Below are 22,526 nucleotides of genomic sequence, written 5' to 3' on the forward strand. Positions count from 1 at the left end.
AACGAAAAGAGCTACTGCTTTGAACAGCGGCTAATTTCGTTATCCTTTGCAAGTTACCGTGAGGGTTCTTGCCAGTCTAACTGGTTCACGAAAGAAACGCTGCTGGCGCCGCGCATCGGCAAGAGGCGCGGGGAGTTATTTTCGTAAATGCTGGCAGACGCGTAATTTTTGTTTCGACTGCAAATACATTACTGCGCCTTTACACCATAATCGCGTTCAAATTGGCATATGATTTTCATAATAGACGAGTAAGGAAACCAAAATTCATCGTCCATATATTCTTTTGTTTGCATGATAATCAAAATGAGAAACAAAACGTCGTCACTCGGAGTGAATCCTTTCGGATATTCAAGTGTCGACTTGCCAAATTTTCGCGACACGCAGAAGACGTTAATCTCACCCTGTAATCAGCGCACGTTTACTAATTTCCTGCTAAATATTGACGAGTTAGATGGAAGCTTACGCCTGTTACGTCAGCAGGATCGCGTCCACCTGTGTCCATGCTCACACCGGCTGTTCCTGCCTGCTTCGATTTTTTTTTCTTCATTTCATTGAAGCTTAAAGGCAAACCTCTTAAGGGCCGGAATTTCACGCTCACTCGGCGTGATTCTCGCTAAGTCGAAGCAGAGGTGTAACTGCACATTTTACACTGAAGTGACTGGACCAACAAAGCCGCGTTCTTCCGGAAGAAAAAAAAACGAATCGCTGTAGGTATTACGGCACTGCGCGAGTGAAAAAAAAAAGTAATTCAGTTAATTTTCTCTATGAGCCATAGCACACCTGAGCCCCATCCTCGGTAGTGGTCTTCATTTTGAACACTGCCCAGAAACAAAAACGAGTGTTGTACGCTCTGAGATTTCGCAGGTTCGCAGCACCATTGTGTGCGCCACCCTTTGCACCGTTCACCCCAACCTCCTTCTCGCTTTTCTGGTGCTAGCCTGCAAGGGTGGTTCGTTGTGCGTTGTTGACCGCATCGTGTACGCTGCGGAGAAGCGAACAGGGATAGAGCGCTATGCTTCGTAACTGCGCAAATTCGACTTCACTTTGCCGGCTTTTCGTGGGTCACCCGAAAACCATCGCTCTCGGGAGACCGACGTTGACTGATACCACACCCGCGGCCGAAAGAAAAAAAAACAACAGCGCATTCGCAGTAAACAAGTAGTTCATGTTCGCTGTATCTCGCTCTGCTTTTGGCCACACACTTTTCACGCCGACACGACTAGGCAATTCTCTTGTACTTATTTTGCCTTGCCTTATTTTTTCTCACGAAGGTTCGCTATCTGAACGCCGGTGCGAACGTGCCCGTGCTTCAAACGCGATCGTTCAGCTTAATTCCGAGGGCGGGGTCGGCCGCAGCTCGCTTCTGTGGCAATGAGAAGCTTCGCATCGTCGAAAGCGAGCGAGCGTTGCACGAAACAAACAAAGTAGGCGCGAGAGAAAAAAAAAGCAACGGAAGTGACGCTCGTGTTGCGTCATAGCCTGGACAGCGCCTTTAATCAAGCGTGGGCTTGAATCTTTCTGTGGGAATCGAGGTGTAGAATGAATGTATAGAAGGAATCAATATGGCCGGGCAATCACAGTGCTTATGGCGCTTTGTTGTTATTCTTTTCGCGAGGCGAAAGGAACGTTGTAGGTAGTAAATTATCTTTCGTTGACACTGGTATTTCAGCCTGTGAATACCTATACCGAGTTTACCTTACCAAGGTTCACAACGACGTCCTTGGCCGCTTATCTGTGTGTGCAGAATTTCGAGCAGCTGTGCCATGCAACGAGGTACATGTTTAAACGGTGTTTCTCGCCGAGGCATTACTGGGAAGCCTGCATGCCGGCTGAAAACTAGTTAGGCATTTGCTCGAAGTGAGGGGCAAAGTGACCGTACATGCACGACCATAAATCCCTCTCGTATTCGCCGAGGTTAATTAACTTCACCCACGGCTCTACAAGTGTTTGTCTCAGAGTACTGGAAAAGCATTAGTCACGACAACCAAGTTTCGGCACAGCAGTATAGTTATGCGTGCGTGTTAGTTTCCTGTTCATGTTTGCTAGAGTATAGCGAATAACCCGGGCAACCACTCCACAAAAGGCGCCTTGTATAATGAGATTACCTTGTTCTGTCTAACCGGGGCCCTGTGCGGCCCTTGTAACGCGGTGATGTAACGAGAGGCTTCCCTGCAACGTTGCTGCGTTGACTGCGTCTAGGCGTGACGAAAAACGAAATCGCGGCTTTCGAGGTTGTTACTATCGCCGACGAAGTGCAGTGTTCCCTGTTTTCGTTACGTGTACTCTAAATGAATTCGTCAGCGGCGGCGCCATCTAGGGGTGGCTGCAGCGCACTAAAGAGCGAGAGGGTGGTGCAGTATAGCGCGAAGATTTCAAACAAGGCGAAGAAGGAGGCGCGTTGCGTGCACGTGCCGAAGGCACATTAAGTTCTCAGCCACGTCCTCGCACGTCCGTGGTAGCGCAGTGAAGATGCAACTGCACGGTCCCGGCGTAATAAATTAAAGGCGCCGCGCAGGCTTATATAGTGGCGTACGTTGGAACAATCAGGGCGTACCTCAGCTCGTGGGAGAGCGGGAACTCGAATATCTACCCCCTCCCCCCTTCATCACGAGTGCATTCTTTGCAAGGCCTTCTTTTCCTCCCGCCTTTTACTACCCAGCGAGACGCGGTCTTGCGGACGGCGTTAAGCGCTTCGCTGAGCTTTATCTCTGGCCACCAGCTAACTGTACGGAGGAGAAGGTTGGGGGCGAACATATACAAGCGTACACGACGCACAGCGTGGCAGTTAACGGAGACATTAAGCGAGCCTTTCGAAACCTGGCTTCTCAAGCAAATCGAGCGTGCGAGAAACGATCAAAGAAAAGCGCGCTGTGATGGCGGCAACGCCGGTAATCGGCTGTAACGCGCGGAATGCTCGCTCATACTGCGGGGCGAATGCGTGGTAAACAAACTAATTTGCTGGCCGCACATCTACCGCAGATGTCTTCTTGTAACACCTTGTGTATGGATGTGCATGTACAGAGGTACATGAGTCTGCATTTGCGTCGTTTCATTATCTGCTCTCATGGCCTGTGTCTGCCTGTTGTTGTTTTTTAAATTTTTCTGTGCTGTTAGTGTTATACTTTTTTACGCGTGCAAAACTAAGCCAGCGGGTCGAGTGGCAGAGGTCACTTTCTATGCATGAGCGTGTCGTGTGATACAGATATCACGACGAGCTTTAACACAATTCGCATCTTGACTACCGACGAGATTGCCGCATGTGTACAGTATACAAGAGCAAAGTATGTGATTGCACCTGCGGCACTTGCGGATTGGAGCACGTGAAATCGAACTGGGTTACCTGGCGGACCACATACTTCACTTGGCTAAATGTCAAGAACGCTGATACCAGAGCGCCAAAAGGTAGTAAAAGAAGCTAGCCATACTCTAGACATAGAAAATTCTCTTCATATACTGCCCGTAATTGAGCCTCTATCTGGAGCTTTTACTGGGAAGCGAAAACAAGCGGGGAAATATGGACGTAATCAAACGTCGTCCACAACTAAGCAAAGTTTAAGCCTTGGGTTTTCGTTACGAATAATTTACCGAGTCTGGCTCCTTGGTCCACGCGTAACGCAGAATGATGCGGAAGAATAGAGGGGCGGTGAACAGAATAGCCTGTACACACAGTGATTCTTTCATCGTATTATACATGGTTGGTTAGCGAGGCTGCAGTCTAGATTTGGGTGAGCAGATTGTCATCGGGCCATTCGCTGCTCGCAAAGCAGCCGAGACAAGTGCGCCAGTCCGGAACGACGACGCTGGCTGCCTGGTCACATCCCTACCAGAACCTACCTTCGCGAGCTCTTGTTAGAACAAAGGGTTCGTGGAATGCGTGGAAAGAGTTTTATGGGGGAGGAGGGGATAGTGAGGAGACTACGCGGCTGTAATGAGGTCTCTAGAAATGAGCTTTCCTGCTTGTGTAATGCCGATCCCCGAGCAACCTGAGGGCCTACCGAAAGCCGAGTAGGCATTGAATAATTGCCAAATAGCGACTACCTGGAAAGGGAAATACCGGGACGCTAGGATCTTACTTACGGCTTTCGGAGGGTTTTTGTTTTCGTCAGCTTGTACAGTCAGTCTTCCGCAGTCAAATTGGTGTTTACCCTGGCTACCCGGTCCTCGCATTTATGTAGTTCATTTCTTATTGATCCAATAAGGTTTTCGTTTTGATAGTTAGCAGTCTTGAACTTCTGTTTTTTCGATATCAATCGTTGCAAGGCGTAGACTTACCAGTCTTGCAGATACATGCCTTTTCATATAATGTTTGTTCTAAGAAGAATACAAGAGCAAGAAGAAAAATTAGGCTTTTTGATTTTTTTACAAACTTAAACCTATACTTATTATATTATCAAGGATGTCACTCGGTCGACCACCCTTCATAGACCTCCTGTCAAATTTAACCCATGGAAAACAATAAGGTACCAAAGCTACGCGATGTAAATTATCATACTTGACAAACAAAGATATTGTACTTGCTAAGACACGTTACCAGTCTATTTGATTGGGGTTCATCATTCATACGGCTATAGCGAACCACAAGAAGGACGCACACACACTAGCACAGACACACACTCACACACAACGCCAGTGTGCAGCGCCAAAATGCAGAAAAGTGGATGAACCAAAACTTTCGCGAACACACAACGAATATTTGCAAACAGGCGCAACTTCGTGGTATCAATTTGAAGAAGTCAAGCTGTAAATGTACATTTTTCCAAAAAAGCTGACCGAAATATGTGGGAAGCGTCGATCAGAGAGCGTTCTTTGTGTCCCAACCACTGCAATATATTTAGCATAAGTCTTTTTATTCGAGCATCACAAGTACCTATCATTGCAGGCGTTGTGGAGGAACTCGAGCTCGCTTTTGCTAAATGCATGAGTACCTACTCAGCGGTAGTGCGATGCGTCGATGAGACCAAAGTCCTTGGAGGTGACACACCAGTTAGGGAGTTCAGGAGGCGACAATCAAATGGCGTTTTTGTCACCACAACCACTGCTACCACATGATACCGATCAGGCGGTGGCCCTTCCTTAAATTCTCAATTTCGGTGAGTAGATCAGGTGCAGCAGCGGTAGGGCTGCAATAGGCAATCAATGCGAATGCGAACAGGAACAATAGCGCCTCTTCCTAAACGCACGAGCAACATTCAACGGTAGCTTGATGCGCCGATGGGAAGAAACGTTTGCAGCAGTGTTCAACATGAGCATATGAGCGTAAACACGAATTATCGATTAGAGCGCTTTGCAAAGTATTCTAGACAGTGGAGAAAAGGAACTCCGAGATGAACTCGGGGATAAGGCGTACCCTTGGTGATCATTCCAATTGGGCCACGAAGACAGCAAATGCACCGCTGAGATGAAGGACTTTTATTCAAATTGCGTGTGAATGTGGGAGGTCTCCAGTAGCTCTCCACTAGAAACGCCAGAGGAGAGCTACTAGTAGAATTCGCAGAACGCAATAATTTGCGGATTTTGAATACCTTCCACCGAAAACGAGAAAACCGCAAGTGGACATGGAGGAGCCCTAATGGCGAAAATAAGAACGAAATAGACTTTATAATGACTGCACACTCACGGATCGTGCAGGATGTGGAAGTGGTTGGCAAGGTACGATGCAGTGACCATAGAATGGTACGGTCTCTAATTCGCCTAGACTTGAAGAAGGAACGACAGAAACTGATACGCAAGAAGCCAATCAATGAGCTAGCACTGAGAGGGAAAGTACAGAAATTCAGAGTGTCGCTGCAGAACAGGTACTCGGCTCTCAGTGAGGAAACCAACCTTCGCGTAGATACAATGAATGATAATCTGACGAGTATCATTACGGAGTGTGCAGTGGAAGTTGGAGGCAGGGTAGTCAGACAGGACACTGGCAAGCTCTCCCAGGAAACGAAGAACCTAATTAAGAAGCGTCAAATCATGAACGTGTCAAGTACAACAGACAAAATAGAACTGGCAGTGCTTTCGAAGTTGATTAGTAGACGTAAAGTATGCGATGTAAGAAGGTATAACATGGAGAGAATTGAACACGCTCTGAAAAACGGAGGAAACGTCAAAGCAGTGAAGAGGAAACTTGGGATAGGCAAAAGTCGGATGTATGCACTAAGGGACAAAGAAGGCAAAATAACTACCAATATGGATAGAATAGTTAAAATAGTGGAGGAGTTTTACAGAGATCTGTACAGTAGCCGAGACAACCACGACCTTAATACTATAAGAACTAGCAGTAACCCAGATGACACCCCACCAGTAATGATAGAAGAAGTCAGAAAAGCTTTGGAGAGCATGCAAAGAGGCAAAGCTGCTGGTGAGGATCAGGTAACATCAGACCTGCTGAAAGATGGAGGACAGATTGTGTTAGAAAAACTAGCCACCCTGTTTACGAGGTGTCTCCTGACGGGAAGGGTACCAGAGTCTTGGAAGAACGCTAACATCATCTTAATACATAAGAAAGGAGATGACAAGGACTTGAAGAATTACAGGCCGATCAGCTTGCTCTCTGTACTATGCAAGATATTTACAAAGGTAATTGCTAACAGAGTAAAGAAAACATTAGAATTCAATCTACCAAAGGAACAAGCAGGAAGGATTTCGAACAGGCTACTCAACAATTGACCACATTCATACTATCAATCAGGTAATAGAGAAATGCTCAGAGTATAACCAACCACTATACATAGCCTTCATAGATTACGAGAAGGCGTTTGATTCAGTAGAAATATCAGCCGTCATGCAGACACTGCGGAATCAGGGCGTAGATGAAGTATATATAAACATTCTGGAAGACATCTACAGGGGATCAACTGCTACCATAGTGCTTCATAAAGAAAGCAACAGAATACCAATCAAGAAGGGTGTAAGGCAGGGGGACACAATCTCCCCAATGCTATTTACCGTGTGCTTACAGGAGGTTTTCAGAAGCCTAGAATGGGAACAGTTAGGGATAAGAGGTAATGGAGAATACCTTAGTAACTTGCGCTTCGCCGATGACATTGCATTGCTGAGTAACTCAGGGGACCAATTGCAACTCATGATTACGGAGTTAGACAAGGAGAGCAGAAAGGTAGGTCTTAAAATAATCTGCAGAAAACGAAAGTAATGTACAACAACCTCGGAAAGGAGCAGCACTTCGAGATAGGTAATAGTGGACTTGAAGTTGTAAAAGACTATGTCTACTTAGGGCAGGTAATAACCCCAGAGCCGAACCACGAGATTGAAGTAACTAGAAGAATAAGAATGGGGTGGAGCACATTCGGCAAACACTCTCAAATTATGACAGGTAGATTGCCACTATCCCTCAAGAGGAAGGTATATAACAGCTGTATCTTGCCGGTACTTAGCTACGGAGCAGAAACCTGGAGACTTACAAAGAGGGTTCAGCTTAAATTGAGGTTGACGCAGCGAGCAATGGAAAGAAAAATGGTAGGTGTAACCTTAAGAGACAAGAAGAGAGCAGAGGAGTGGATTAGGGGACAAACGGGGGTTAAGGATATCATAATTGAAATAAAGAAGAGGAAATGGACATGGGCCGGGCATGTAGCACGTAGACAGGATAACCGCTGGTCATTAAGGGTAACTAACTGGATTCCCAGAGAAGGGAAGTGGGTTAGGGGGAGACAGAAGGTTAGGTGGGCAGATGAGATTAAGAAGTTTGCGGGTATAAATTGGCAGCAGCAAGCACAGGACCGGGTTAACTGGCGGAACATGGGAGAGGCCCTTGTCCTGCAGTGGATGTAGTCAGGATGATGATGATGATGCTGATGATGATGATGATTCAAATTGCGTGTACATCAAGCTAAAGGTGCATTATTCCCTGATGGTTCTCCCACGAAGAGGCGAGCTGTTTCGAGGGAGAGCGAGAAAGGTAAAAGAACGGCAGGGATGTCAAGCCGAGGAAGCATCCCGTTCACCAGCTCCGGTTTCTGAACCAGTACTTCAGAAGGATAAAGAATGTGTGAAAGAGTGAAGTGAAGGAGAAGACTGTGGGATGATCGACACTACATGAGACTATACCACCAGTCGTTCAAATACGACACATCAATATTGTCTGCGAAGAGTCACGATTCGTCATTCAGTGCGGATTCTCGAAAAAAGCTTAACAACGACTGTAGAGCAGCTCGTGTACAAGACCGGGCACGCCAGTTCCCTTTCATTAATTACGTCGCCTTTGGGAGGGCTGTTCTCTAGCGGGCCTAGTGTGGCTGAGAGGGCTGCTCTTTATAGGATTCAAAAAAGAAAGAAAGGCACATCAGCAGAGAAGGTGCGCAGTAGCGTGACTGTACTCGCAGAGTTTACTGATTGGGCTGTCACCAACCGGGTATATACTGAAGGGAACTCTGGCACTACCTATGCGTATTTACAAGTTGATATTAGAATAGGGCAACCACGCACGCGGGAGGGGTGCGAATCTGATGTTATGTCTACACCCCCATGGTCTGCCCTGTCTAAAACTGGGCTTTACCAGCAGTCCCAAATTTTCTTGCAGTTCGCACTTAATGAACAACTGGGCTGAATTCACAAAGCTTTCTCTTTGGCTACGCATTTTCTTAGCCAAAAGTTCTCTTATCTGGAGGGATTACTATAGTGCGGGTATGAATTTAACTTATTCGGCGCTTAAGAGGGCAAGGAGGACACACGATAGCCGATGAAACGACAAGGAAAGAAAGAAGTGCGTGCCGATAATATCAAGGTAGCACGCAAAGCGTCTAGCATCGAGAGTATACGATGATAGCCAATGATTTGCTGCATCTAAGTTTCAGTTTCGCGAGCGTCTGCTACAGCGCTTACGGGATGCCGCGTACGTTGTAATAGACGTTTTGGTGGGCTGTGCAAAGCCAAGCACTCGCCTTTAATTAACGACTGTAGCTAAAAAAAATAATTGCTCGATGGCCTTAAGCCACCGAGCAATCCATGCACTATCTCGCCAAGTACAAGTAAACAACACTCCAGGTGTACCACATAAATGAAACCACACATAAATCGATGCATGCAATGTTTGAAAATAAGCCTCGAATGTCTTCCCCTATTTAACGCGACCAGTTACCTTACATTTTATTGAAGCTGCGCTGCTACTTAACTAATTCGGTGCAATCTAGCACGGTATAGTGGTGAACGTAAGGGTGTTTTGTACCTATAGTCAAAGGTAGCCTTTGTTACAATATTCTTATTACAAGACACATGAGCGACTTTGGTGCCTGCAGGCGAATTGTGCGGAAATAGATAACAGCAGTAATCAGATGAAATTGTGAGCGCAATTTCGCTGGTTCCATGCACCACAGCATTTTTATAAAGCGGGAATGCGAGAACGTGCATACGCTTACGCTTAGGTATATGTCTACGTAAAATGAGGGAGACTCGTCGGGAGGTGTCTCAGTGCTAATGCTTTTCACAAAACACGGTGCAAATATTTCGCCCAGCGTTGTTTGAGTGCGCAAACGAAGCAAGGGACGTGTATACGAGTCTTGAGGTCGAGAGACGTTATCACACGTGCGAAAAGGATGAAAAGAGAGAGAGAGAGACTCTCGTTTCGGCTTCGCGAAAGCTTGAAATTGATAGATAATAAAAACAATTTTCTGGCCCAGCAGACGTCAGGGAAAGTCTCTGCAAAGCAGGGTCAGATGCTCGGAGAGCATAAAAAAGTGGAGTACGCGTTATATGGGAGTGACAGCCACTCAGAAAGCGAGATGAAGTGTGACTGTCTTTAGGTGTGAGAATCAATGCTAATTAAGAGAGTTGAGTTAATGAGCCAAAACTTTCCTAAATAACGATAATGGAAGCAAACTGAGCATTCATCTAGTGAAAGTGACACTAGTGACAGTGAACTCATAATAGTTGATTAGCGTTGTCACAGGCCGATATATATTTTTATTTTCTTATCTATATTTGGCAAACTATGAGAAGGTAGCGTACGTTAGAGCCGGCTATCCCAATATCATGACAGTATTGTACAAGAATAAATAGTGCACCGGTATACAGTCACACGTGGCGGTTTCTATCTTCTAGTAACCTTGGGAAAACGCATTCTAACTATTTTTTCTATTGTTGACAAAGTTTCACGGGACGTTTTTGCATTTGGCTTCACTCGAAAGAATGACGATATATCAGCAACAGGGCGAACACAAGCACTGCTGCAGTGGACGAGCGGTTACAGCGCTCAACTATAATCTAGAAGGTACTTGGTTCGATTCGCAGAATCCCTGAGCACTTTTTTTTCCAAGAGGTTGCCCGGCCTGACATTATGCGTGGTGGCGGGTACTAGTTTTTTGAGAAGTAGGCTTTCACACTTGCTTCTTTCACTCCCCTTTTGACCCAAAAGCGCTGTACTGTGCTCCTTCAAAAATTAAACAATTCAGGGTTCATAATTTTCTCCTCCATCCTCTCTTATCGCAAAAGTGTCCAGTGCTGAAATACCAATATCATACCCGGTATATTACTTTTCACGTGTTTGGATATTCGACCAGCAATCAGTCTTCACGGTGTTTTGAAGAAAATCTACACATGCAGTGAGCTAACTGCTTGCAGCCAAGTTGACTGCCTTTGTAGGGACACGCTTTCGTGCTAATTTGGTGGGCATCATCACATGCAGCAAGACCAAAGAGCACGGACAGTTAGAGCTGACGCAAACAGAGTGATTAGTTTGTGTCTTCTCTCTCGCTATTTGTCATGCTGCACACTTCAGTGTAATGTCGCTGTCAATGGTTAAAGTGAACTATAGCAGTTATCGAGTTCTGCTGAGAGGGTCCCCAATTGTCCTTAATGGAACAGAACAATGGCAATTTGATTTGTGTGATAAAGAGATACCCCGCTTTTGGTTACTAGAATAAGTTTCTAAACTGAAGTTTCTTTTTTATTAACAACAGTTCCAGTGCAGATGAAAGGTGCATGGACAAAATTTGTGTATTCAGCTTGACTAGGTTTGTGACCTTAATTGTAATTGCGAACCGGTATCACAGTATGCATAAATATCACACACATATACAACCACGGGAGATAGCTTGCTTATTCTGAATAAAATTGAAAGGTTGAAATCGACATATTCAACCAACGCAATGTGTACGAGATATGCCATGTAGAGTAGCTATGCTCGAAACTAATCTTCGCAGGTTCGTTCCATTTTACCCAATTTCTTGCCCATGACTGTAGGTTGGTAAATGAAACTTCTTCGAACACACATATTCTGTGTAAGGTTCCATTCATTTTTATGCAGTACAAAACGAATTGAAATGTATAATGGCTCAAAAGAGAAATAACTAGGAACAAATTCAGCCAAATCATTACCAAACTTACTCACCAATGATAAACGGATTCTCATTTAAAAGATACATACATACATACATAAATACATACATACATACATACATACATACATACATACATACATACATACATACATACATACATACATACATACATACATACATACATACATACATACATACATACATACATACATACATACATACATATATGCACACACACATATACATATGTACACCCATACATACATACATACACACACTCAGGTGTAAATATTAAAATGAATGGCTATAAAACAACAATTCTAATACACTCATTTTGAATATACTACAGAAAGTAACTTACGAGAGAAATCCACCGGCACTGTTATGTCTGAACATGGTGTTTCTCGAACCATCTCGCAAAAGCTTGATGCATAGTTCTCCGCTGCTGCCCAGTGACAAGCAGTTTTTTTAAAAAACACAAGAATAAAGCCCTTCACAATATCTTGCTAAAGAAAAGGGCTGTGCATCAATATTTTGTACATGTCTGCAATATCACTCTTTTTATTTACATAGCTTGGCTCATTCACAACCCACTAACAAAGCATGTTAGGACACTTGGGCTGAAAGTTGGCACAGCGCGAGTAAATTCTAGACAATACATGAAAAATACAATTATTAGCTACTAAGCTCCTTGGTGCAAACAGTGTTTATATTGACAGCTATAAGTGCCATTTCGTTTCCCCAAAACACTTCTCAAAAGTAGAATCAACTTTATTTAGCTAAAAGTTTCTATTCTGACGTGTCGTGGTGGCTCAACGGTGGAAGTGACTCTTTTGGCCAAGAAAACAAAGACCAATTATTTTTCCAGTTCGTGAATTCACCCCATAATAACATTGAGGCAGCTGGTAGGAGTGAAATGGGTCATATTCTGTGATTCGAAGGCAGCGCTTCAGAGTTTGCAGTCTGCCACGCGTAGGAGGAGCCATGACCAACTGGTACAAGAAATAAGACATTGCCATCATGAAGCTCTAGCACGAGGGCATGATATTATATTTCAATGGCTGCCTGGACATATCGGTATTACCGGAAATGAACTAGCCGATGATGCAGCCCGCTCAGCCCATGAAGAAACCCGTGTAGTCCCGATTCCTCTACCAAGGAATGATGCAGCAAGACAACTTTACCTGCTGGCTCGAGATCTCACACGCACGTTCTGGTCGTCTACCAGCTTCCAAAGGTGTCAATTTTATGAACTGGATCCTTCGCTAAAGCTAAAGCTACCATCACAACTTTCCCGCTCCGATGCGACACTGTTATGCCGCCTTTGGTTGGGTGTTGCATTCACAAAGGTGTACTCCTTTCGCATTGGTATGGCAGACACTCCTACATGCGACTACTGCGGAGATGAAGAGACCATCGAACACGTCCTCTGCAGCTGCGCTTGCTACGACACACAGCGATGCCAGCTACGGATGGTTTTGAATCGACTTGACCCCGGACCATTTTGTGTGCAGAAGATACTAGGACCTTGGGCATCTGCCTCAGTTGCGCAGAAAGCAACTAAAGCACTGCTTCTTTACCTTAAGTCAACAAACCTGAGCGACCGCCTGTGAACTGTGTGTGCTCACCGAGTGTGCTCGTGATTGTGTGTACCTTCTCATCTTTCTGCAACCTCTTTTCTCCCTTTTATCCCTTCCCCAGTGCAGGGTAGCAAACCGGATGTGCGTCTGGTTAACCTCCCTGCCTTTCCTTGTATCTTTATCTCTCTCTCTCTCTCTGGTAGGAGTGCTTTTGGAGAGAGGAAACCACCACATTCCCACCAGTTGTGGCCTTGGGTAGCTACTTCACTTGGACAAAAATGATGCTAAACACTCCTCAAGAAGACTTCAAAGTTTGGGCATCAACACAGTTCCCATACAGCTGTCTATTAGTCTGCTTGAAAAATATTGAGTTTACTGGTGGGCAAAGACTGTACACTATGTGAGGTGATGCTCCAGTGCACTGCATGTATGTCTTGCTGCTGGCCTCAACTGCGATGTTGCTCAGCACATATGTGTAAAATAACAACTAATACTATGCCACTGCAAAGTAATTATGTGTTATTTGCATGAAACAGGGACCACAATAAAAGAACATAACAACATTTGCCTTCACAAAGTTCAATAAATGTAAATATATTTTCACAGAGTTTTCACAGTTCATCTGTGGATAGTAATATTGGTTGTAAACACATTCGTACTTCCACTAACAAACCATTTTAAGAGGCCAGGTTCAATATTAGAGTATACCAGCACTTTTGTAGGGCTAAACAATTGTAGAGGCACCTAGAAAAACACAAGTGAATGCATGCTATAGCTACATATAAAAATAAATACCTTTATTTCTAGTCTGAGTAGAGCTGCATAGATAATAAGTCACTTGCATTACATTATGAACAAACCTATCCGAGCAAAGTATACATTTAAAAAGTTACACTTACACAGTAGATAAGTAGACTGTTGAAGGACGGATAGGCAGTGGGATAATACCCAAGCACTAAAATCTACTGTTAAGATATACTAGGAGTAGTGATGATCCTCTTCCTTCCAAATAAAATAATTCACATAGATTCACTTCCCAGAGCTTATACACTCATGGCATCATTGGTGCTATACAAATGAGTGTACACTGAAGGATTACATCGACTAAGTACATGGTTACTGCATCCATGGCTTTACTTCTTGTACTACAAAGAATGCAAACACAGTTACCATTGGCGACCATAGATGCTGTGATTTCTGGCATGTAAATGTAGAGGCACGCAGGCACTTAACACACATGTTAAAAACTTCAGCTCAAAAATATTTGCCCACTAACACTACAGCAGACTTTAAATTAGTGTCATAGTTTGGTATCTTCCATGCAAAATATAAATAATTTCGAATGCAAGCAAATGAACTGCTGAATAATGCACTGCTAAGAAGTTAAGCAGCAGCTGCTCCTGACATCACAATGTGCTCTTTCTGCTGTTGTAAACTTTGAGCAGGAGAACAGTCACTGGCAGTCCCTTTATACTTGTTGGTCTTCTGTGCTCTGTTCTTGATACACTGTTCATGACCGTGGAGCACCGAACCCCTTGTTACTGCTGGAATTTGGAAAAATACAGAACATTGTTACAACCATGCTACATGCAAGAGTGTATAGTTGTCAATTATGTGCTCATATTTACAGATATTGTATTTTCAGAAGCCAATGACAAGCCTCAACACACACACACGCAAATAGTGAACACTGAAAATATATTTAATATGATACAAGAGCAAAACTACAATGTTATAGATGAAGACATGAAACTTCTGACAGGCATAAAAAGCCAATAGAGTTTCTTCTATTTCGACTTTACACTAGGTGCGAGAAGTAGACCACAAATAAGTTCACTAAGAAACACAAGTTAGACTGCATTACAACACAACAGCCAATGTTCGTAATTTTAAGGCTGTCTAACATAACCAGCTCACCATACCGCATATAGGAGCAAATGGGCAGTCTAGAAGACACAAAGAACTTGTGGATTATGAGTGTGCTTGTTGCTGACATCTATTATTCTAAATGAAGAAAACCTTTCAAAATTGCACTTCATCAGGGGAAATAATCATACGCAACAAACACAACGGGCTCCTACAGGTGCCACCAACACTCACCATTATTGTTGATACCAGTGTCTTGCCGGGTGGATATGCTGCGTCCTGCATAGAACACCAAAGGAGCGCTCCATGACTTGGATTGCATGTGTGCTAGCTGCATCGCTCTGCTGCTGAAATAGGCTAGCCACAGACAGAGAAATGAGAAGCCATGGCTTTGGAACACACTGAACGTCGCCTTTAGAGATCAACAATGCATACTTAGGTCAGGTACAATTTGTAGAAAAATATATATCACTATGCAATCGTGGTGAACATGTTCGGCTGAAACACAAGCAACAGCATTGAGAGAGAAAAAGCTACATTAGGTAAAAGATGCAGTTACTGGCCCTATGTCATCTGAGGCTTCTTTAATAGGTCTTTCTCCTTGCAAGTTGTGAACAGCCAGGCAATTTTCACCCACTTGCTATTTCCTTCCAGAGCACTTGATCCCCAGAGGGAGTCACAAGATCGAGAGCTCAATAAGGAATCAAAGTATTTGTGCTCGTTTCAAAGCACAAGCTTTTGAGTCTCTAGATTATTGGAGTTTCATTCATAAGCTGCAGGCTTTCAGCTTTCCACATTCTCAATTATCTTGCAATTTAGTTCTATAAATGTTTAATAAGAATTATGTGTAAGAGTATTACAGGTATCCACCGAAAGCAACCATGCTTGGGTTTTCAATTTGTGCACAGTAAGTGGTGTTGACGTAATCGTATGTATTAAAGAAAAACTAACCTTGCAGCCAGCCGTTAGGCAGTTTTGTGCCCTTGAAGCTCCCAAGCAGATTGCAGTCCTTCCAGATGAGGCTGCCATGCATGCTTCCACGCCACATCCGCTGAATGATAACAGTCCCAGCAGTGACATAGGCTTGCACAGTTAGGGAGAACGTGTCCTTCCTATTTTTGTACAGGTGCTCCAAGTAATGATGAAGATTGATGTGCCAGAATGTGCAACCGATGCATCACAGGACCTTAACAAACCAATCTTTGCGATCTGTGAAGAGCCAAAAACGAGATATTTAATTAAAAACAATCATTAAAAGCACTCACTTCTAATACTTATTTGAGGAAGCTATCACTTCGTTAAAGTGACCAAAATCTGCTATATTCACTTTCAAATAAACTGAAGCCTCATGTAAAATTTACGTACCGCAATATATATGTCCTACTGAAGTATAGTACTACCACAGTGGTAATTGTCTATAGAACTAATTTTCCAAAATAACATAATTTTTTTAAGTGCAACCTGGCTCCTGAAAAATAAATTCACATTAACTTTCCAACTATCAAACGTGGTCAATCGACACGCCCAACCTCATAATCAAACAAGAGCTCACTTGTATCAAATCACAAAAAACTTTTTATGTATTTGCTCCATCATATATGTATGTATATAACAGTAGTAGTAAATTTTTCGTGCTTCAACTTACCATACAGAAACATTACATCTGATGGGCTTAAAAACTTGCACACGTTATAGAACTGCGTGAATTATAGTACCGGTGAAATTTAGTTCTGCAAGGTGAACTCACCGATGGCAGCATTTAGTAGCCGTCGGTGTCATAAGGAACCAAGTACGGCCAACAGGCAAAGGGCATCTGCAGACTGGAAGCTGCCGATGACAGCAATGAAGGGCTGGCCAGGCGTGCACGTTCATTGATAAAGTGTAAGAACTGGCCATGACCGGCTGTTGTCAAGGCTCTAGTGCCGTGCAAAACGATGGCCAGACGAACTCGGAAACCTGTAGTTAGGCGATATTGGCCTACAACTTCATCCAATGCAAGGCACCGGTGAAATCTTTGCTTTTTTGGGGGGGCGGGAGGGAAGCTTGACAATCACGGGCTCTCGCTGCCACATAGAACTCTCAATTTGTTACCGAAGAACAGTCTAGGCGCGCTTCCAAAGTAACATGATCCACAACAGAATGTAGCATCTCGCAGTTTTGGTTGATCACATCACAGCGCTAGGACTATGGTTATCACAAAAAGGAGAAGTGACGACTTAACAAACAAAAGCGCCAAGCTGCCCCACCACGACTTCGCTGGGCAAAACAGTTATCAACGCTGTCTTTCAATTTTCGGTCACACGAGCACAGCTTGTTCACAAGTCTTGGAACGTCAACACAGCACCACTGTTCACAACGAACATCGTTTCACTCCCGAACAGTACATTGCTCTCAAGTAAATAGAAGCGTACGGGCTAACTGGTGGCGAAGCAAGAACCGAGCGCGTAGTTCATACGTTTCCGTACGTACTTGGGGTCACTCAAGTAACATGTCAAAACGCTGTCAATCCGAAATGTCGCACAGCACCAAACTGAGAGACTGGAAAGTCAAGCGAACGAACTGTTACCGGACCACAAACACACAATGCAGGCTTCTCAAGTGCTAGTTGCCGTCGATACATCGACGCCGATCCCCGCTTGATAACCACACCGACGCACAGTCTTCGCTGCGCTTCACCGAACACCATTGCACTGCCACAGCTTTCCGCACTGCTTACACGCACCAAAAGAGCTGCTGTAATCACAACACATCCGGTCAAACGCTGAAGTAACTCGTGCGAGAAGCGTTTGCTGAAAGTCGCACTGACCGATATGCTGTTTACGACGCCATGTTGTTTTCGACAACTGCGCAGCACATAAGATGATAAGAGAGCTCTTAGAAAGTACTTGCACTATTTTCACGGCGTGACAAAATTTTCTCTTATGTGCGAGGGGGGTGATATGACGAACAGGACAGGCCTGCCAGATGAAAGAAGTGTTTTGGCAACGTCACGGAGTGAGCTGATGTAGAGGGTATTGCTTCACAACCAATCACAAGCTGTGCCGGTCGGCCAAGCCGTCGTCTGCTCGCGTTTGTCGTCTGCTTCGATCAGAGCATGCGACAGGGGATTCGCCTTCGCAACGCTATTATTCTCAGGTCAAGTGGTCGCTACGTCGCACAAAATACATTTAAGTGGCTCGCTCTACCTTTGAATGATGTTCGTGCGCCAAGTTAAATGGCTGGTAATTGACGCAGGGATGAATTCAGCCAAGGTTTGCTCCAGAATCGTGAGGGTTTGCATATTTTCGGTTTCATACTAGGGTCATTTCATTCCGATTGCTTGTCACAATATCACGGTCCATATCGGTGTCTAAACAGTGAAGGTGAATATGCATGCTTTGTTTGTAGTTCCATGCGTAATCACGCGCACCCCTAATAAGCTTTGGTTTACAAAGTATGCTTTGTTCCAGATCGTCTCAAAGTGTATCGACAGCTGTATTTCAGAGATCGCAACCATTGGACAGTTAGAGCCAATGAAAGTACACTAGAGCACAAACTTTAGGAACCACTCACTGAAAACTTCCTCTCATTTTTATTTCCAATAGCGTGCAAATAATGTGCTCCCATTAACCTCTTTGGTGGTAATTTCCACCAATGATGCAAGGATCTCGAGTCGCACTTTTAATTGGATGAGATGGGGCGCAACACAACAACATAACAAATAAGGTTGATCCTATGTCATGTCGCGTTCGAATGCACCGACCATTCACGTATCACATTGGTTTTCATCCAACCACAAATCTTTACATGCGTAGTTTTATGCCATTGACGCCCAATAGAATTCTTCAATTACTGCGACTTCGAACTTATTGGATGGTGGTGGTTGTCAACACCATCCACTGCGTACAAGGGAAACAACACGCGAAGCTCAAAGCGCCGAAAGAAATAAAAACGCACCAGCAGTCATCAGGCAGCCCTTAATGGGCGTGAATTAACTCAAAAGCAGCCAGGGCACCAAAGTATACCGCTGCGGCAGCAGGTTCTAAGTAGCCACATTGTTCCTAAGAGTGGTCCGGACCACTCTTGGGATTTCCTCTCAGCCATGCTGTTTTTACGCACAATTTCGCTTCGTGAATCCACTTACGAGCATTTTTCGGTGACGTAAGCAAATATAGCAACTGCATCACCATCGCTGGCATGTTCCCGGGCAGTCACAGCGCGCTTTATTTGCAGCGGCCGATGTGACAACTATGGCCTCTTACGACGTTTTTTCGTTTCGTGAATCGACTTACGCAACAAAATTTCTCTTGCGCAGAAATGTTTTCGTAAGTGAGTTTTGTGAATTCGGGCCCTGGAGTAGTGCAGAGGCGCTTTGAACAGAGTATATAGCCGCTTTTAACAGAGTAGTTTTGTAAGGTAATCAAGTGAACGCGCCCCCCTCTATAAACGGCGTGCTAAACAGTACATGGCGACTAAGTAAACATTTCTTGTTTTAATAAGGCATTGCCAAACAGTGCACATGTGTGTAACCTCTTTATTACCATAATGGTGCTTCTGTATCCCTCCATCAACGCCAACAAAATGGCACACAGTCTAGAATTGTTCTGACTCACGGAAGAAGTGCAACTTCCGCTACTTCTTTGCCGCTTATCACGTGATAGAACTATGGGCCACGAACGGCAGTGGCGCTCGCTTATTGTTTGTGCTGTTCCTATAGCGTAAGTGGGTCAAGATATACAATAAGCAGTACCTATGTTTGAACGTGGCACACAGGGGCGAAACATGACAATAATAAAACCTCGATGGGTGCATGCTTTGGTAATTTTCCGGCTATGAAAAAATGATAACACATTATGTGGGGCGTTAAAAAAAATAAAAGAATCCTACGCCTAATGTGTCTGGCTAACGGAATGCGATCAGCGAGCACGCCTATCGGGACTAATTTTACACATCGATACCATTGTTTAACCGCAACCATTTTATTTCTATAATCTTGTTCTAGCAACGTTTTACAACGTTTATCTTAAAGACATTGCTTTTGATGATGTTCTTTCATTGGTTTTCTTTAACGAAAATTCGTGCTTGAACCCCGATCTCACAGACGCGTGGCTCTCAAGTCACAAGGAAACTTTCTCCTGACAAAAGTATCTTTTCCAGAAACTACACATACAGCCTCGCTTCTTCACGACATGCTATGATGACCACCGAGATTTCGGTGGAAACACGAGCAATCGGGACGGAGGGATGGACGGAAAAACATCCATTAAAAAATATCCTACAGGATTGCCGGACCGGGCTCAGGCCGCCTGGACATTATGTGCGGTGTGGCATAACCTTTCCACCGCTGTTCGATCGGGCCCGCTGGATTGGCCACAGTTGGTCGTGCATGTCTGAGCTAGCAGCAGCGCACTTTGCCATCGGTCATCAGGAAGGCCCGGTTCTATATGGTCCTCTCGGTATATTACCGTGACGTGTGTGTATTGCCGAAGAATTTGTGCCATATCTACGTGTTCGTGCTTACAGTGGGTACAGCTTGCGTGTGGGTATCTTCTAAAAACAAACGTAGCGATCCTTTCGTAGTTATACGTATAATAGACAAATGTTGCGTTCGTTTCTGTCTTACAAGATCATTTAAACAATGTGGCAACATCTACATTCACGCTGCGGCACGTGTGCCTTATATCGAAATCACGCGACACCGGTTCCCCCTCTGAACGCCGTAAACACGCTGCTTGTGTGACCGATCGACATTGTTTGCTGGGAAGTAAGTTCAACCTGCAAATGACCTCGGCTTTCTCTGCGTCGCCGACACTCTTTTCACGCTCTAGTTATTCCCAGCGGGGGTCGCCTGGCTGTTGCATTCCCGCTGAAAGATCGTGGCGTCATATACACAAAGCCAACGCGAGGTTCCATCAGTGAGTTTTTCTACTCGCTTAGTAGTGTCAACGTATTACCATCATCAACAACAACAAATAACTGTCTGGATTCACCGAATAAGTTTTCCTTTAAATACGGCTTCTGGAAATGTAATTCCATTGGCAACGATAAGAGCCAGTGAGTGAGTGGTACGATTAGGGTTCGCGAAAAAAAAAATAGACGGAGGAATTCAATTCCAGGGTTTTACATCCCAAAACCACGACATGCTTATGAGAGAGACCATATGGGAGGGCATTGTAATTTTCTACCACCTGTGATTTCGTTACGTGCAACTAAACTAAGAATACGGACCTCTGGCACTTTGCCTCCGTGTAAGTGCAGCCACCACGGCCGGGATGTGATCCCTCGACCTCTGGGAGAGCACTCAAGCCCCGTAACCATTAGACACTCCGTGCCATTAAACCACCGCGGCAGGCAAGAGAAAATAATAGCCTTCTTCAATTGCAGCTGAAGTGCACCTGCTTCGAGGACTGAGTGAACACGTAGCCTGAATTTGAGACAGAAAAAAGAAACAAAAGTAACGTTATTTCATTGCTTTATGGTTTCCCTTCGGTTTGTTAAGAATTTTTCTTAACGCTGGACACTGTGAGTGTGTGTAATTGATCTAATATATGAAGGCCATTCCTGATGAAAACAAAAGGCAGGATAAAACACTGTTTAAAGTGAATAAAAAGGAACGCAACAAAATCCTAAAGATAAACGGCTAACAGAGGAATTTGTATACTCAGCGGCCGCCGTTACTGCGGCGAAGTGAGTCAAGGGCAATAAAACTGAGTACTTTAATTATGAGAGTATAAAAGTCCTCGCCCGTTCTACCACTTCACTTGATTAGTCTTCTCTACGCTGCGCACACGTTATCGAATCAGGAAAATATATGCCTCAAGTGGTATTACTGACCACGAATCGCTTCGTTACTTCGTGCGTGCCAAGTATATGCGAATAACCGTACTGCGTCTGCAAGCCAATTCCTCGATTGCTGCCGAAAACCATTTCATTTCTATCATTATTTTCGTGGTTCAAGAACTTCAAGTATGTCGAAAGGTCAGAGGCTTACTTAATGACCGCATTAACTGCACGGGGGTAACTAGGTAAATTAAGACCTTCTTACCTTCCAGCTGTGACCTTCATAACATGTTTGAAGATTTCGCTAATACGTATTGACACACGTCCCAGCTATCACTACGTTGATGCAACAACAAAGCTTTATGATACGAAATGTATTCTTGCGGAGTGATACGAACATGAGCTGGTGTGGTGCTCTACAAAAACATTATTATACACCCTAATAATTTCACTGTGATATCCCTAAGAGCATTGGAGCTTGAATGTGTGTGATTATTGTTGTTTATGACTTGTTTTCAAAGGCAGTTTCTTACGCCAGGAAAACACTCCCTCTAGAATGCGGATCATATGACCTAGGTGTATCGAAAACGTTTACAAAACTAATGATCACGAAGCGCTTTTGATCTTGTTGTTTCCCGTTTGTACGAAGATAGTTCCGTTCTTCGTTTGCATAAAAAAAAAACATTGCGATCTAAGATGACTGCTTGAAATCCTGTGTGATAGCTGCGCTTTCTACATCCCTTTTTCGTCGTAGTTTAATGAGAGCGTTAGAAGCTAAAAAGGATACGCGAAACTCGAGTGCGTGTCAGCAGATCGACAATGTTGCCACTCTCTTAAATTCCGGATACTGTACGACGTATTCACGGAAGATGAAATTTTATTTGTGCTTTTTTATTAAATCTGTTTGAAAAGCACTCGTCGACAGTCTTATTTCACCTTTCAATGGCAAACATCAACGACTTTCAAGCACACGTTTGTAATGTTTTTTTATGCTACATCAGTGGCCGCCCACTAGGAGATGACCGGTGACCGTCAGTGC

At 44.2% G+C, this 22,526-nt stretch overlaps 2 protein-coding genes across 3 annotated transcripts in view; one reads left to right on the forward strand and one right to left on the reverse strand.

The window, feature by feature from the left end:
- Positions 1-22,526, forward strand: part of LOC119172190 (uncharacterized) — a 168,861-nt gene that overhangs the window by 125,200 nt on the left and 21,135 nt on the right. The gene's annotated exons all lie outside the window — the stretch shown is intronic.
- On the reverse strand, positions 11,217-17,679 carry LOC142814498 (uncharacterized). Of its 2 annotated transcripts, none has more exons than XM_075893281.1 (4): positions 16,476-17,679; positions 15,680-15,937; positions 14,963-15,007; positions 11,217-14,406 (listed from the first exon to the last, which is right to left on the reverse strand). In XM_075893281.1, the coding sequence occupies exons 2-4, from the start codon at positions 15,774-15,776 to the stop codon at positions 14,246-14,248; spliced, it is 303 nt and encodes a 100-aa protein (XP_075749396.1). In that variant the 5' UTR covers positions 15,777-15,937; positions 16,476-17,679; the 3' UTR covers positions 11,217-14,245. The 2 variants fall into 2 exon arrangements, with proteins under 2 accessions (XP_075749396.1, XP_075749395.1); XM_075893280.1 differs by having other exon boundaries at positions 14,963-15,085.

This window comes from Rhipicephalus microplus, chromosome 4 (genome assembly GCF_043290135.1).
Source record: "Rhipicephalus microplus isolate Deutch F79 chromosome 4, USDA_Rmic, whole genome shotgun sequence".
Classification (NCBI taxonomy): domain Eukaryota; kingdom Metazoa; phylum Arthropoda; class Arachnida; order Ixodida; family Ixodidae; genus Rhipicephalus; species Rhipicephalus microplus.

Bases quoted from the DNA above. Each gene is read 5' to 3' on its own strand.
- LOC142814498 (XM_075893280.1), bottom strand. From the start codon at position 15,776: ATGTGGCGTGGAAGCATGCATGGCAGCCTCATCTGGAAGGACTGCAAT. The intron at 15,086-15,679 runs GTTAGTTTTTCT...GTCTGTGGCTAG, and splicing joins GCCTAACGGCTGGCTGCAAG to CCTATTTCAGCAGCAGAGCG. The intron at 14,407-14,962 runs GTGAGTGTTGGT...TCCAAATTCCAG, and splicing joins CACTGGTATCAACAATAATG to CAGTAACAAGGGGTTCGGTG.